Consider the following 15,859-nt stretch of genomic DNA (forward strand, 5'->3'; position numbering starts at 1 on the left):
TATTCACTCATCAAATCAATGAAGTATTGGGATCAATAATCCCGAAGGACCAGAAAAATTATTAAAATACACTGAAGTGCCAGCTGCCACATATCACTTGACACCTGATGTTGTGAGTAAAGGAAAGCAATCCAACGAATCCAACGAACGCAAGGTAAAACAAAAGTTTAAGGTGTAGATTTCAGAGCCGGTTTGACTGGATTCTCACTTTGTGTCTAGGCTGTCAAAACAGGTGGCATATACGGTGTTCATAGTACCTATATTATTAAACTTAAATATTTATTGATAAATACTTGCTAAAACGATATGTTTTAAATTGTGAACGGCACGTGATATTCTGTTGTGTACATTGAATTACAAATATAGCAGTAATAAATTAACATTTCAACCCTTTTTAGCCATACTTGTGGCCTTGCTCAGACCATGTATTTGAATATTTGAAATCTGAATAGAATTTTTTTCCCGTATTATAATCTACTGTGTTGTGTGAATTGAGCATTAATCATTTGTAAAATCTTAGAAAATACTATGGATGTGATTTTTAATGACTTCTTATGATACTTAATAATAAAACTTTCTATAGAAAAATGGAATTTCATTAATCTTTAACCCCTCCCGGTGACGTCTGAACTGGAATCATGTTTTAGATCAGGAATCATCCCTGCCGACCATTTTTTTAGATCCTATGATGTTTTACGTCAAAGGAAACAGCATTCCTGATCTTAGGTTTTGATATCATTATCATATATTGCAAACGAGCTTTATTTTGTAGAAGTCATGCCCATCAGCTCTTTTCTATGCTTCGTTTCAGCTGCGCTTTGCATTAACTTTAACTACATCTCTTGAACAAGGCTTGAACTGTTCGCATTGATTACCAAGAACAGCAAAGAAGTCTTGTTCACTATAAAGACTATCTATTGTTTCCAAATCTTCAACTTCGAGGCTTCTTGTGTTTTATATATCACAAAAAAATTCCAATAAATTTCTTTCTTTCACCATTTAAATATGTTTAAACTAAACTAAAGGTCCATTTATGAGGAACTTTTACCTGTTTTTATTTTTTCAAATATCATTTTTACATTAAATATCTTTGTTTAACAGTAGAATGTCCTCTAGATTTTACCATTACATATAACTGATATCGAATAACAGATCTCCAGATTTCCGAATCTTCAAATATTTATTGCAGAAAGATCTGCCACTACGTGGAGTTTATTCTGAAGATTCTGTCTTCAACTGTTTATTACAGTATCGACCGGTAGAGTTATTTGTGCGATTACTGTGAGAATATTTCACATAATTTTACTTTATTTCCATGACAGTATCGACCGCTAGAGTTATTTGTGCGATTACTGTAAGAATATTTCACATAATTTTACTTTATTTCCATGATATAGCTTTTAGGTTGTGTTAAAGTAATTGCATTTTCTGAGCTTCTTAAATTATTTTCCTTAGCAAAGTCCCCTAGATTTCATCAATTTCAAATGTCTTCTCCTTCGGGTTTAGAAATCCTAGTATGTTTTGCATATTTAAAATTCATTTGTGAACTATGTGTCGTAAGAAAAAGTCATCGACCAAAATGAAATTTTATGACTTGACTGGATGTTTGATTTTAGATTCTATTTCTTTAAGTGATAAAAGATAAGGCACATACTTATATGCACATACTTTAGAAATGTACTATGCGACGACTATATTCTTGCTTATCATTTGAGGAGGAGAGGCCGTAATTTTGGGAGGAGATGCATCCTGCACATCGACCATTATTAATCTTCTGAGATGTTACCTTTTATATCAATGGAAACGACATTTATTTAAATAAGCTTACATTTAACGCATGTCTTACTGAAGACAGCAAAATTGCTTGATTTGTCATTGAAAACATCAACTGGTACCCCACTTTTAACTTTGATATATTCGTCGTCAGCTCTGAATTTGTACATAGCATATTTATACTTGGGTCTAAGGTTTCGAACTAGGTCGTCAGTTATATATTTTTATAGACTCATAAAACCAAAAATATCAAGTTTCCAAGAATTGAGGTTCTTCTCGAGAATTTGGCGCTTTGACTTGCTTTTGTGGATTAAGGGCTAGTCTAAATCATTACTTTAAAGTACACTGAGATGATAAATGTGGTTTGAGTGGGTAAAAAAGAAAAAAAGATCACAAACACTTTAAAGTAGTATTTTTACTGTTATTCTTGGACCATCATGTCCATACAACCCGTTAGTAGGTAATCTCATTTGTATAAAATCTACTCTCACATATCGCAACAATGCTAAGAACAAAATTATTAATTAACATGTATAATTTATTCCTAGTAATTTGTTAAATCTAATATATAATTATATAATGCAACATTTAAGTATGTACATGTGGAAACGATTTACAATCTAACAGATAAAAACTCAAACTCGTATACAGAGTTGTCCACCCTTACAGTGAAGTTACAAAATACAAGGGAGCTAACCGTTCGACATGAAATAAACAAATTTCTGACAACAGTAGTCTCCCTTCTATCAAGTTAAATTGCTAGGGAGGTAATGTCTATACACATTTATCTCCCGTACATTGAGATAATTGCTGCAATGAGTTTGATTAACACAAACTTCAATTTTCTAGCAACTTACAATATCTAAAAGCCCTATCACAAAATACAAAACATTATATTTTCAAACTAAAAATGTCATAATTGTAACACATTTTAATATATATAAATAATTGTTTGTAGCCTATGATTTAAGTTACTAGTCTTTAGAATTTGCTGATGTAAAACCGACACAACAATACATATAAATGTAATTATTTATTTTTTTATACACTGAAGTTATTGCCCCTTATACTCCGCGCATTATGATATTGGATTTAACCCAATGAAAAAACTAACTCAATAGCTTCGGTTTGCTAAATTTGGAAAGCCTGTATGCCATATATGTTACTATCAAATGTTTTGACCTTTATTTGATGGCCAAAGGCCATTCATTTGATAAAAAAATTGTATACCTAAATAACTGTATGAGACAATATTATTTAATATTACATGCTTTGTTATTTGAATGTTTAGTCCATTCAACATAATTGTCTTTGTTAACGAAATACTGGGCATCTCAATTTAAAACCATACAATATTGAACAATAACGCATTCAGAACAAATATCTTTTCCTTTAGGCGTTCGTTATCTTTTGGATAAATATCAATAAAATTATATTTTCTGTATCATTTAAATAATCTGGATACTCAGTTTATACAAAGTTCATCGACTAGAATACATGTTTTGAAACAGACTTGGTTCTTCCAGTTATCACAACCCTATTTTCTATTAATGTCAACTAATTTTATTGTAGTCGTTACTTAACAGTTCGTTTCTCTTCAAAAAAGTTTGACAGTCCTGAGAAGGTCACCCTCGGGAGTAAGATGGTCAATACAGAATCCATCTATCTAATTAACAGAAATAAACGCAGAAACACCAGGGAACATTTCACAGAATAGTTCATGTAAAATTCGTGAGTATATTTCTCTGTAATACTACGGCGGATTCCGGGCTTGCTGTCTGCTTATTCCTATCATGATGCCGGCTGATTCCGGACGTGCTGAAGGCTGACCCCAGACGTACTGTATTCCGACTGTTGAAAAGGATAAATTTCCTACAAGACACGCCTCCGCGAAGGTATGACAAACTTAAGGTGTGCACATAAGATATTTTAAATGCACTGGATCATTTAACAAAAGAGAGAAACTCATTAAAATATATATTGATTAAAGCCATTCTGTTTATATGCTCATTTGAAAATAGAATTGAATTGAAATTCAAGTGTGTTTAAAAAATTAGCCAAGACATTCATTATACCAGGTACAAAAACAAAATAAGAACGTATAATTGTATACAAGTTCTTAAACAAAAAACGTAAATTATATAAATGTATACATGTACATGTATATCCCAATTTAAGACAAATGTTAAAAATAGTGTTTTCCTTTTTTCATTCTTGCATCAAAACAAGTTTTAGTGTTATTCACGTCCAAAAGATAAAAAAAATATCTAAAGGTCCTTGCCCAGTTTTAGTAGAATCACTTGTATCTTAATTTAACTGATTTAAATACTAACGATAATATCATAAAAATATAAAATTAATAAATAAATATCACTGATTCAGATATTTCGACATTTTTTGTTTAACTGAAGCTTACTAGTGTTTAGCAGAAACAAAAAAAAATTGTTAAATTTGTCCACGTATGCTTATGCACATAAATAAATTTATTTTTTCGTATACATTTCATCACTTACATTCTTTAAATAATCCTTAAAATCAACATTTTCTAAATAAAAACTTTAAATCACTTAAAAAGTGAATTGTCGCTTAAATACTAAAAATCTATTTAAAGAATTCTATTTATAGACAACCTATTCTAATGAAATCTCTTCCGAAACCACAAAGTCATAACAACCCTTCCTATGTTTAAAACATATTTATGCAGGTTTTGTTCCATGTATCGATATGAAACCTAAACTACATATAGCTTGCCATTCAATTTTAAAACATGAATGTTTTCTGTTATCAGATAGGTATCTGTTACTATGAATAATTTATAATTCAAATAATATAGCCATATACGAGTCTGCACATTTAATTGGGACTGTGACCAAAATAATTGCAATAGTTCGAGTCGTCCAGGGAGAATGATCCTAAAGACATCATGCACCGTTCTGAGAACATTGTCCACGTGATTAATATGTAGCAATATTGAATCGTCCGACCTATCTTGAATTAATATATGTAGCCAGTGTCCATAGATAGTACTTCAGCACTAAACAATTTTAAATATCACTTTGTTTGCGTGATTATGTAGCCAATTTTCTTATTTTTAAGGAACACATTTTGTCACAATTTCCCATGTGATATTTTACAACATTACTGTAAATAATTTTCAAGGAGAACATTTTGTCGCCAATTTCCATGTTATATTTTCATAACTGAGCACAATATGTCGCCAATTTCCATCATGTAGTGCTGTCATATCAAAGGTTGATGCTCATTTCTTAACGTCCCAAACTGTCGCCAATTTCCATGAAATGATATCAGTTCAAAGGCTAACCAATGCTCTTTTCTTACAAATCACAAACTGTCGCCAATTTCCATGTCATGATGATATGAGGTCAAAGGTTTATTTCCCTTTCCTAAACACAAACATTTTCCATTATGTACATTTTAAAAAAAGCTTATGTTTAGATGCAGTTACATAAGTTATTTTTAGAATCTAAGTTATTTTTAGAATCTAAAGTTATTTTCAGATCCAAATAATGCAGGATGCAGGAAATTATTCGATAAAAACATGTGTTTAATTCATTTCAATTAAATTGAAAGTCAAAATGGTCTAGCAGTTTATGTCAAAACATAACTATTTTTTAGATAAATTATTAACAAGTTCAGTTGATGAAAAAGATCTTGGAAATTTATATATTTTCCTATTTTCCAATGACACTTTATTGAAGGACCCTTCTTTAAAATCTTTTATTTAAGTACATTCGACACCTTCAACACACCGTTTTCGAGCAGACGATAAGTCAAACAGTCGCATTCTCTATGCTTTTAAAATCATCCTTTAAACCTTTGTTTATTATGAGATTTCTTAAAGAATTATCAACGAACTATTTTTCAGCCATTGTCCAATTTTGAAATAGAATCATACAGCTCTTCCAATCCAATTCAGTTCGATTCAGTCCAGCTCATTTCAGTTCAGTTCTATCTTAATTGTGTTGTCCATCAAAAGACATGATTTTATTTAAGAGTTTGCAAAACAACCTATATGTCTGTAGTTTTCCGTTTTAAATATAGATGGAACAGACGCTGAAATATATTCTAAACACATGTTGTTCGTCAACTGGTGTTAACTGTCGGACTGGCAGATTTCTGGGAGGAAGGTGTGCTTGTTGGCTTTGACCCATCTGCAAAAAGTATTATATGAAAATTATAACATATAACTGAAATAAGTGGCAATGCCGTTCAAGCATTATGGTTGACAATAAAAAAATATTAGCGATTTTTTTAAACAATTTTTTTGTCTGTGAAGCAGACGACATTTATTATTTGAAAATTAATATTCTTAAAATACATTTCTGATTTTACTTTAGATATAAATCAAGTAAATATAATAATGTCTGTATTTAACGATATCTGAAAAGTTGAGTTTTGTCAGTACGGTAAATCAATAAACCTTATATTGTAGAAAAGTCAAACCAAACGACAATAGGAAATATGGCGCCAAAAGTTCACATGGTTATCTGTCTACTGGCTTTATAAAGAAGTTAATTAATCAACTGTAGCATTTTTTTGGATTGGTATTCAGGAAAAATATTTTATTTCATCAAATTCTTTTTAAGGGCCTTTTTCATTTAGAAAGCATGTACACGTCGATAGTAACTCAATTGTATTACTTATTTTATTTAATTCAGTCAGGCATAATGATGCATAAAATAAACTATTACGCCCCACCCCTGTCTACACTGAATTTCCTGAAATAAGTAAAATACAGTTCCAAATTACAAAGGCAAGTCAATTACTTAGTTAAATGGTAAAATGTTTTGCACACGTCAACGGTATGACCGAAACTCTTTGCATTAATTCATTCTAAAACGGCGTCTATCGCGTTGGCTTGAGCCATGAATTATTTTATTTACAGAATTATTCAAGTCAGTTGCATAGAACTTATCATGGGAATTTGTCTTCTGCATATCTGTCGAAAGTAATTCAAGTTATGGAAATTACAAGCACCGTTCTCCTTGAAAAATTAGTTTTTTTGAAACAGTATTGTTTAAAGTGAAGAATTCCAAGTATAAGATGTCTTTACAGAAAGGAGATCTGCAAATGGATTTAGGAGGTTTTGTAAGCTAGTTTGCACTGAAATTTTATTTTCATTTCTAATGCTAAAACTGCCTTGTTTCAAACGATTACGTAACAAATTTTCAATCGTTATATGTGATAGCGTTGACACTTGGGTTCATTCTTATAAAAAGTCGTTTTTTCTAAATGTATGTCATGTGGTCGATATTCGTGTTTTTGAATATCGTTTTCATGTATCATTTTGTCCTTGTATTTGTATATATATCTCTTGTATTTGTCTGTTTACAGACCGATATACAATCCATTATCCTATATTATTCCTATATCATTCCATTTCATCATCTCATTATAACAACTAATTTCTCATATTTCATTTTGACATAATTTGCATGCCGGGCCTCAGTTTTTACAAACTTCCCGGAAAAAACACCTCACGCATGCGCACTTTGATATAAATATTTCTCTTGGTTTGCGCCAGAAATTGTTATCTTATTTATTTATTTATTTATTTATCAAGGCGTGTGTTTATGTCCTTAAAGTTAATTGTTGTTATTCATTATGTTTCATTATAATGCATATTTCCATTGATCGTTTATGTATTTCGGAATTGTATTTATGCACTTTGATATAAGTATTTCTATTGGTTTGCGCCAGAAATTGTTATCTTATTTATTTATTTATTTATCAAGGCGTATGTTTATGTCCTTACAGGCGTAAAATACTATTCATACATGTGAAAAGGACCATACGACATGTATTTTCTAAGAATATAAATGAAAAGGCTAGAAAACAGGAAAATTTTAGCTTCTTTAAACACTCAATCCGATGTACATATCGTTCTGTTTGTACACCTGTACATTGATTACGATATAGAGAAAATGGAAGATAATGTATATTTGTTTTCGTTCTATGAGTCTGTCGACCGAAACCTTTATCATAAACATTATCATATTCATGCTAAAAGGCCCATTAAAGGACGCAAACTTTGTGTCTTATAAGTTATCTCATTTCTCCCTCCCCCAACTTCTTGACAAGTGCGTTATGTTTATGCCTGAGCCACGGAGCGCCATCTATATTAACCGCCTATCTACCTATAAGTCTATCTATCGTGAATGGATTTCATGCAAGCGAAACTATTTTTTGTTGCTTATTTTGTAAAGACATTTCTTTTTTCCGAATAATGTTATATATATACCTACCATTATTTCTACTACCCCATATTTCTAGCAGATATTTCAGGACCTCAATATGTTTACTGTATTCTAGTGTCTCGTCGTCGGACCCGACGGATGAAGGACAGAGCAGGACTGGACCCAGACACACTGCCAGCTGTTCAAGCCCCATCTTGTTCTTGTCGCTATGTGACGCCACTTCATGCAGATGGTTGAGCACCAAGGACATCGTCTCCTGAAAATGACGTCATTTTTTAAACAGGATGTGACGTCAAATCCAAATTTCACTAATTTTCAGTATTTACTGTTGCGTTAATTAATAGGTTATAATTATAACACTATTGTGATAAAAAGTCTTAAACTCAAAATTGTAAATGGTATATGGTAATAGATTGTATTTATATAGTCTGAATACAGTGCAAAGAATGTGAAAACAATTAAATTACATGTTGCCTAGATATAAAAATACAATAACAATATACTTTCATTGGGTAAATTATTTAATTTTGACTTTTACACCTCAAAAACATTGTAGCATTATTTAACGCGGTTATGCACTTTTAACTGTTTACCAAAATACAGATTTAACTCACTACAGTGTTGGAGCAGTACCTCAAGACGCTTGCAGAAATAATTATAACAAAGTAGAAAAATATCGCTTGTTTTCGTCAATTCTACCATTTTTCATTTATGTTTGTACATAAATCGGTGTAAAAAGATGAATTAGACGCTTTAAAGTTATTTCGGAGGCTGAAAAGGCGAGATTTTAGCATTAATTTTGATCTTTCAAGCGTTTTGTCCGATATATACCGAAATACGACAGTTAGTGTGATGCTACAATATACTTTTAGTTTTGCTCAAAACAACGATTGGTGATTCGATACTGCAATGCTTTTTAATCAAACTATTATCTAAACCTCGCTGATTGATTTGTAACAAAATCCTCTCTGAATACATGCAACGTCTCTGTGTTTAATCGTAACTTTTCTATACTTCTCACTCTTCATGACCGCCAAAATCCAATTTGTAGTTTCTTTTAACAATTATTAAGCTTGTTTCATAATGAATTGTCTTTCCCTTTTTTGAAATGTGAATCGAATTATATCTTGATTAATACATTGTAAGAGGCTTAACACAGTGGCATCGTATTGAATTTTTGAAACGGAGATGGGTGTTAAATTCTTATATCAAAAGAAGATTTCAAAGAAGCTGGCGTTTGTACTCGTTATCAAAATTAGAATCTCCTTTCCAAAGTGAATTAATGCTTAAAGGGACTCCACTGAGATTCTGTTTTTTTACATGATTGGACTGAAAATAATTTTTCGAGATTGATGTTTCATTTGAAGTACGTTTAGATTAATAACTTGTGTGTTTTATCAGAACAATTATTTTTATTTTGAAAAAAGAAAGACCCAATATTGAAAAGCGTTGCAACGCTTTGCACTCAAATTAGGCTAATAATAGCACAAAGATACGATTTTCATTTTAATTACTTTTCATATTTCTTGCTTATCTCTTGTACGAGTATAACTGTCTGTTTTGAGTGCCCCAGCTGATTTATTTAAGAAATTAATATTTTATGTTTAAAAGTATTTGGACCTCAGTGGAGTTCCTTTAAATAAATGTAATACATAAATATAATGATGCGAATGTAAGATAAAAGAATTTGTACAGCGTTTTCAAACAAATAAAAAGTGGTTATTATTCGTGTCTCAAATGTTAAAAGAAAAAATGACAATACAGTGTCAAAAGAATTAACAAAATACGAAAATACTATGCCCTTATTTAGTTTCTGAAATATTTAATAGAAATTTCTGAAATATTCAATTTGTTTCTCACAAATTTACTGTAACAACGCATTAAAATCGTTAAGGATTTAATCTTCAAGACTTAAAATCCCATAATTCATAAGAAGTTGTGATATTTATAGAAATAGTTTGCGTGGGATGGCATTTGATTTATAACCGTTAAAATTGCGCACGTTTTAAAACACGCCATAAATATGTTCACTCCTTGGTAGGAAGTATTCTGTATGGATCGATCATTCAATATTGCTAGGCAATTGTATATTTTGTTTGAATTGTTTTAAAATACCAGCACCGAAAAGTCACCGTCATGTAATGACTGTTCTGGGAGAAATGCATTTTAGGTAAAACAACGTAAAATGTAAAAAAGGAAACTTGAAACAAGCACGGAGAAAGTTCTTAAACTTGATAAAACAGAATAAGGACTGAAACAAATAAAAGAGAAAAAATACGAGGGTCACCAACCTATTTTTTTAATGAACTGCCTTTTATGCTCTCCCTTAAACGTTTATAAATAGTTTAACTAAAAATAACCATGCACACGCATGCGCATTATTCATTCAAGTATAAACACGAAAGTCCAGTAATCTTTAATACATGTATAGTAAAAATCCATGACCATTGTTAAAGAAGAATAAGAAAAATAGGAAGCAGCCGCTTTCATTGAAATCACGATGAAATATTTGTGTAAAAGTGTCAGACACCCATACCTGATTGGATTTTGGAAGGCACTCTAGTATGCTAAGCATGAGTTTTGCACTCCCATCTGGGTCACTCGGAAGGCGTACGCTTAGAGCATCAAGCATCATCTGATAGAGAGCGTTCGTCACAAGTGGTTCAGGTAACTCCCGGAAGTAGTCTTTGAGAACACCTGAAAAATAAATTCACAATCATATAAGTGTTATCGAGGAAGATTGACTTATTTATATTTATAACAAGAATATGTTTCACTGGATGCATTCAAGGACTGTATGCCCGTTCATTACGGAATATTAGGTACTGAAAATTTACCGTACTTAATTAATGTACGGCTATTTTGTTTTGTTTTAGCTGTTCAGGAAACGAAAGCATACTTGTGCGCTTTGTATCAATGTATTTTTATATAGGCTATATTGAAACAACGTGGAACTAACAGCTTGTTTGTCCTTTAATTTATAAAATAACGTTAATATAGAGAAAAAATGAATACATAAAAAATAAATAATAATTCTAGTCCAAGTATGAACATTTATATACAAATATATCACTAAATGACTATAGTTCAATCAATCAAGATAAAAAAACACCGAAGTAAAAAGGCTTATATACAAGTTTTTTTTCAGGTAAGGTACTGAATGTAACTCTGGTTTGCTATGCTTCATTAGCATTGACAATTTTGCAAAATAAATTACTATTACTTTCTACTATTTGATGCCTAGCCGGCTTTACTTAACTCTCAATTAACCTTTTACCTTTCTGGAACCGGAAGTGTGCAGACTTGTTGCAGTCTTACCAGGGGCTAAACTGTTTGCTACTTTACTTAGGTTTTTATCTTAACCCCAAAATTGATAATGGGAAGTTCCAAAAATTGAAGCTGGACGAGTGTACTTTAGAAATTCAGCAAGGCAAGGGTTAACATAAATGAATATTTTCATCAAGGGAGAGAATTAACTTCCTTGATTTATTGTAATTTTTTTATTAAAAGGGAGAGAATTTACTTCCTTCAACAATAAGGGAGAAATTAGAGAAATTACTAACAGCAAATTCTAATTACAAACCACTAAGAAAATGTCATTGTATTAGTATTACGTAAAGTGAGTGCTTTAAGCAGTTTCCTTATATAATAAATTTATGTAATGACATTCACTACTCAGTACAGGAAGGCGAGATGTAATATAGAAATTTGAATATCGTTTTGCTAATAATATGTTCCCCATAAATGGCATTCAATAAACAGAATATATAATAGTTCCGATAATCATGCCTTTCCCTTAAATTTTACATAACGCAGACTTGTGCCATTAAATCCGGTGACCTTTAATACTGAACAGAATTGTAAAAGGTGTGGAAGAGCTATACAAGCAATAGATGTCTTGTTTCGCGAATTCCAGCATTGTTCAATTAATGAAGTTTTCCATCAATATTTAATCACAGTAATTTGGCATTTGCCATTGTATTCCCTGAAACACTGAACGGCCTCGATGCTGTTGTTCTGTGGTTAGATCAATACTGAAAGCCAAGCTTAGAGATTCTGTTTTACCGAGTGCTAGCTTAAACAGTACGTTTGACACGTATGTTAACGGATTGATATTGAAGCCGACAATCATCTGAAATATGAAGTGTGGTAGTAGCACCATGGAAATACTTCTTTGTAATTTAGTGTTCTCACGCCTTTTCCACGGGAAACATTTGCGTGTGAGCAAAATCATTTTAAGTAGACTACTTCAATATTGTATTTTGTTTTCTTAAAAAATCCATAATATCGTTATGAAAATATGAAATGATTTGCAGACATGAAAAGACATATAACAGTACATTGCAATTAGAGATAAATGAAAAAAATCGTACGGAAAGGAACGATGTCTTTGTACTCATATTCGGTTGTCTAATTTAATCGTTCGTTTACGCCATTGCTTTCTGGTCTTGTAAACGTCAAGGAAAAACATCAACGAAATACATCGTTAAATTAACTTGACACTATTTTGTTTCAGCCTAAAAGTATGAAACCTACAAAGCACATCTATGGTCTATTATATTACAGAATTGCAATGGAGTTGACAACTAATCTCCATTGATCTACAAGACTATTTCACCTGTCAAAGAAAATTCTCATAATACTTTCCTTTAAGCGGGTATATACTTTGAAAGAATGTATGAACAATATACAATAATGTAGATGAATGGGCGAATCAAAGTAAAGCCGGGAATACCACAGGAAATTGCATCGCTCATTTTTTTCTTTAATAAAAGAAACAATGTGTATAAAAGCTGTTAAAAATATTGAATCATACATAATTTTCAAACAACTCTAGTTAAAGCACGTTGAAAAATATTTAAGTTATATTCAGCTATGGAGAAACTTTAAACTATTAATTTCATTTTTTTTAATCAGAAGATCCTGAATCAAATTGTAATGTGATCGTTTACAGAATTAATTGATCGTTTACAGAATTAATTAATGTAAACATTTTGCTAACTGTAACAAGTGCGTGACTGGTACTTATTAACGTTAAACGACCACAAAGATATATTACTCCCAACACGCGTAAAATCTAGACCAAATGAGTATAACTAGGCAATAGAATTTATAAGTGACACAGATACCGTTGACCTCACTCCTTTGCGGTACTTTTGGTCCTGAAACTAATATTTCCAAGATGTATTCCTTTTAGAACGTTTACCATAGGTTTTCGAAATTTAAGAACTAAAAGACACTTTAACCTTCCATATTACTGAACCTTAGACAAACATGACGTTTGAAGTTATGGAACTGTTAATAAAAATAATTGTCACAATGAAAAAAAAAACCCGGCATGAATTCATACTTTCTTTGATAAGCAAATACTAGAATTTGAAATACGTGATAAACAAAACAGATATTATATACGGATTTGAGTTTGGCACTTTAGACCCGTAACCTGTAAGAGGCAATATATTATACCCATGCGACCAGTGCAAACCAAGATAAGCCGGTACGGACCGTGGTCTGCGCTGTTTGCTATGCAGTCAGTACTTCTTTTGAGTTTCTTTCCAAAAAAAATATATGACGGAAAGATGGACAAATCTATTTCAGATACACTGTGTTATGACATATTCACCATATTATTTTGTTATTTGATATATTTCAGAAAGTAAGAACACCAACAACTCACCAGTTATAACGTGTATATCAGAAACATTATCCGGAGAAAGGTCCACCGTTGAAGAATTCTTTTCAAAAACTTCACGGAGTTGTGCTTTTCTGCGCGACGAGCCACAAAGTCTGTATATACCAACTACTTCTAAACCGCGGCGTTCTATTTCTTCTATACTTTTCACAACCAAGAGAGGGACATTTGCACTTCCTTGACCCCGTTTTATAACAGTATCTATATCAACACCAAACACCCCGTCACTTTTAACAGACGGTAATCGTTGTAGTATTTCTTTGGGTTCTTTATAGAGGAGGGTGAGGTAAAGAAGTCCTTTGGGTTCCATTTTAAGAGCTATTTTTTTCTTTCTTCCAGGGTCTATAAATCCGGGTAAAAATATAGAACCATGAAAACACAACCTATGTTTATAATTAGGATCCCAATTATAAATTAAGAAAGACACGTCTCTAGCATTTTCGAGGTCAATATCGAAAGCTTCGTCCCAGTCAAAATTGACTGCACCCGTCCGTATCATTGTTCTAGCTTTATTAATAGAATCTATAGACAAAACACAATATAGATCCCGTAATGTCATCTTAGCGCACTTTAAACCTTGGCCACATAACACGTGCACACACAGAATTCCATCATGCCCGTTCGAACGGGCGAACTCGTTTCGCTTCTTAAGATCAATCTTATAACAATCAAAATCACCATACGCGATCTGCAATGGTCGCTTAGCTAATTGCAAATCTCTGAACCTACTGGCAGAAGTTCGAGTTATAGTTTTACCATTAGTGTCTATAGCTTTACTAGATTCAGCGTTTGACGCTGTATTAATTGAGGTAGATGTGGTAGGGGGCGCTTTCGGCCCCTTCGATGAAGAATGCATATGTGGCTTTGAGTATCTCGCTTCCTGAGTGAGGGGGGGTTCTATCGTAGCATATGGGTCCTCCATTTGATATGTTTTGTACGACAGCAGACAGTCAGCGCTATGTTTCCGAAGGAGTTTCACGTGCGATGGCGTTTGCGTCGCAGCGGCCACTTTCCGGTTTGGCACGGGGGAAAGAGATTTAGTGGCATAGCTGCTACTTGGCGAGGAGTAGATAGTACCATATTCATCCGAACAGTAGCCTTCAGCACGAGAATACCCTATAGCACCTGCAATTAATATAATAGTTTTTTGTCAATTTTATTAGTCATCTAAATATACACTGTTCAAATAAACTACATGTGTTTATTTATAATTGATTATTTCTATAAATTCTGTCTGTTGACTTATTCATTCATTCATTCATTCATTTTCTCATTCATTCATTAATTCATTCATTCAATCCATCACAGTCAATGGCAATCAATGTCAATCAATCAATCAATCAATCAATCAATCAATTCATTCATTCATTCTTCGTTCACTCATTAACCCACTCGTTCATATTCACTAGTTCTTTCACATATACCGTGAATCACCCTATCTTTGAAGTCTGCATTGAACGACCGTACAAGTCAACACTAAGCAAACAGTGTTTCTAAAAATAATTATCATCTTGATGTATGAACGTGCATTTGCATGCAATTACAAATGTGATTCATAAAATGGCAGTCTTAAACAAGAATCTCATCGATTTCCAATTCGCTCTTAACGTGTTTAAAAGGCCATAAAATTCATGTTATTATATAGAACTTTTCACAGGGAAAAAACATGATTTCATCCGTCCTGCCGTTCGATAAATCTGTACGGAGATTTTGTGATCGTCTGCAATTGACCTATATAAGTGTGACATTTCCTAACTTCATGGTTTTACCAATTTCTTTTTTTTTCGAGAATCATTTTTTAAATACCATTTATTACTGCTTCTTGGTATTAACAGTATTTATTTCATATAATACAAACATATACAATTATGATACAACAACATTATATAAAACAGGATTGAAAAGGAAGTCAAAGACTTATCATGTAGATTTCTTTCCTGTGAATACTGCTTCTTAAAAAACGGTATGTTTATTCTTTTAAATGTTTTGTTTTAGCACGATTTCCGGTTTTAAACAGACCGGAAGTGATCATTTTGAAAGACGAAAGTTCCGGTTTTATAACTCATTAAACTCTATATACATGCAAAATTCATTATTTTGCTTTGCAAAGACAAAGAAAACCCCCAAATGATTTTGACAGAAGATATGATGTGACAGAATAATACATGTACAAATA

The 15,859-nt window shown here is 32.1% G+C and overlaps 1 protein-coding gene across 1 annotated transcript in view; it reads right to left on the reverse strand.

Annotated features, from left to right (window-relative positions):
• Positions 1–5,238: 5,238 nt before the first annotated feature.
• The window catches only part of LOC132716120 (rho GTPase-activating protein syd-1-like), a 47,288-nt gene continuing 36,667 nt past the window's right edge, over positions 5,239–15,859 (reverse strand). Inside the window, exons 2-5 of the mRNA XM_060699342.1 lie at positions 13,669–14,808; positions 10,528–10,688; positions 8,040–8,247; positions 5,239–5,945 (exon numbers count right to left, since the gene is read on the reverse strand). Of these exons, the coding sequence (XP_060555325.1) occupies positions 5,878–5,945; positions 8,040–8,247; positions 10,528–10,688; positions 13,669–14,808 (1,577 nt within the window). The 3' untranslated portion in view covers positions 5,239–5,877. The remainder of the gene's footprint in view (positions 5,946–8,039; positions 8,248–10,527; positions 10,689–13,668; positions 14,809–15,859) is intronic.

Source organism: Ruditapes philippinarum, unplaced genomic scaffold (assembly GCF_026571515.1).
Source record: "Ruditapes philippinarum isolate M1 unplaced genomic scaffold, ASM2657151v2 ctg1482_1_1_1_1, whole genome shotgun sequence".
Classification (NCBI taxonomy): Eukaryota; Metazoa; Mollusca; class Bivalvia; order Venerida; family Veneridae; genus Ruditapes; species Ruditapes philippinarum.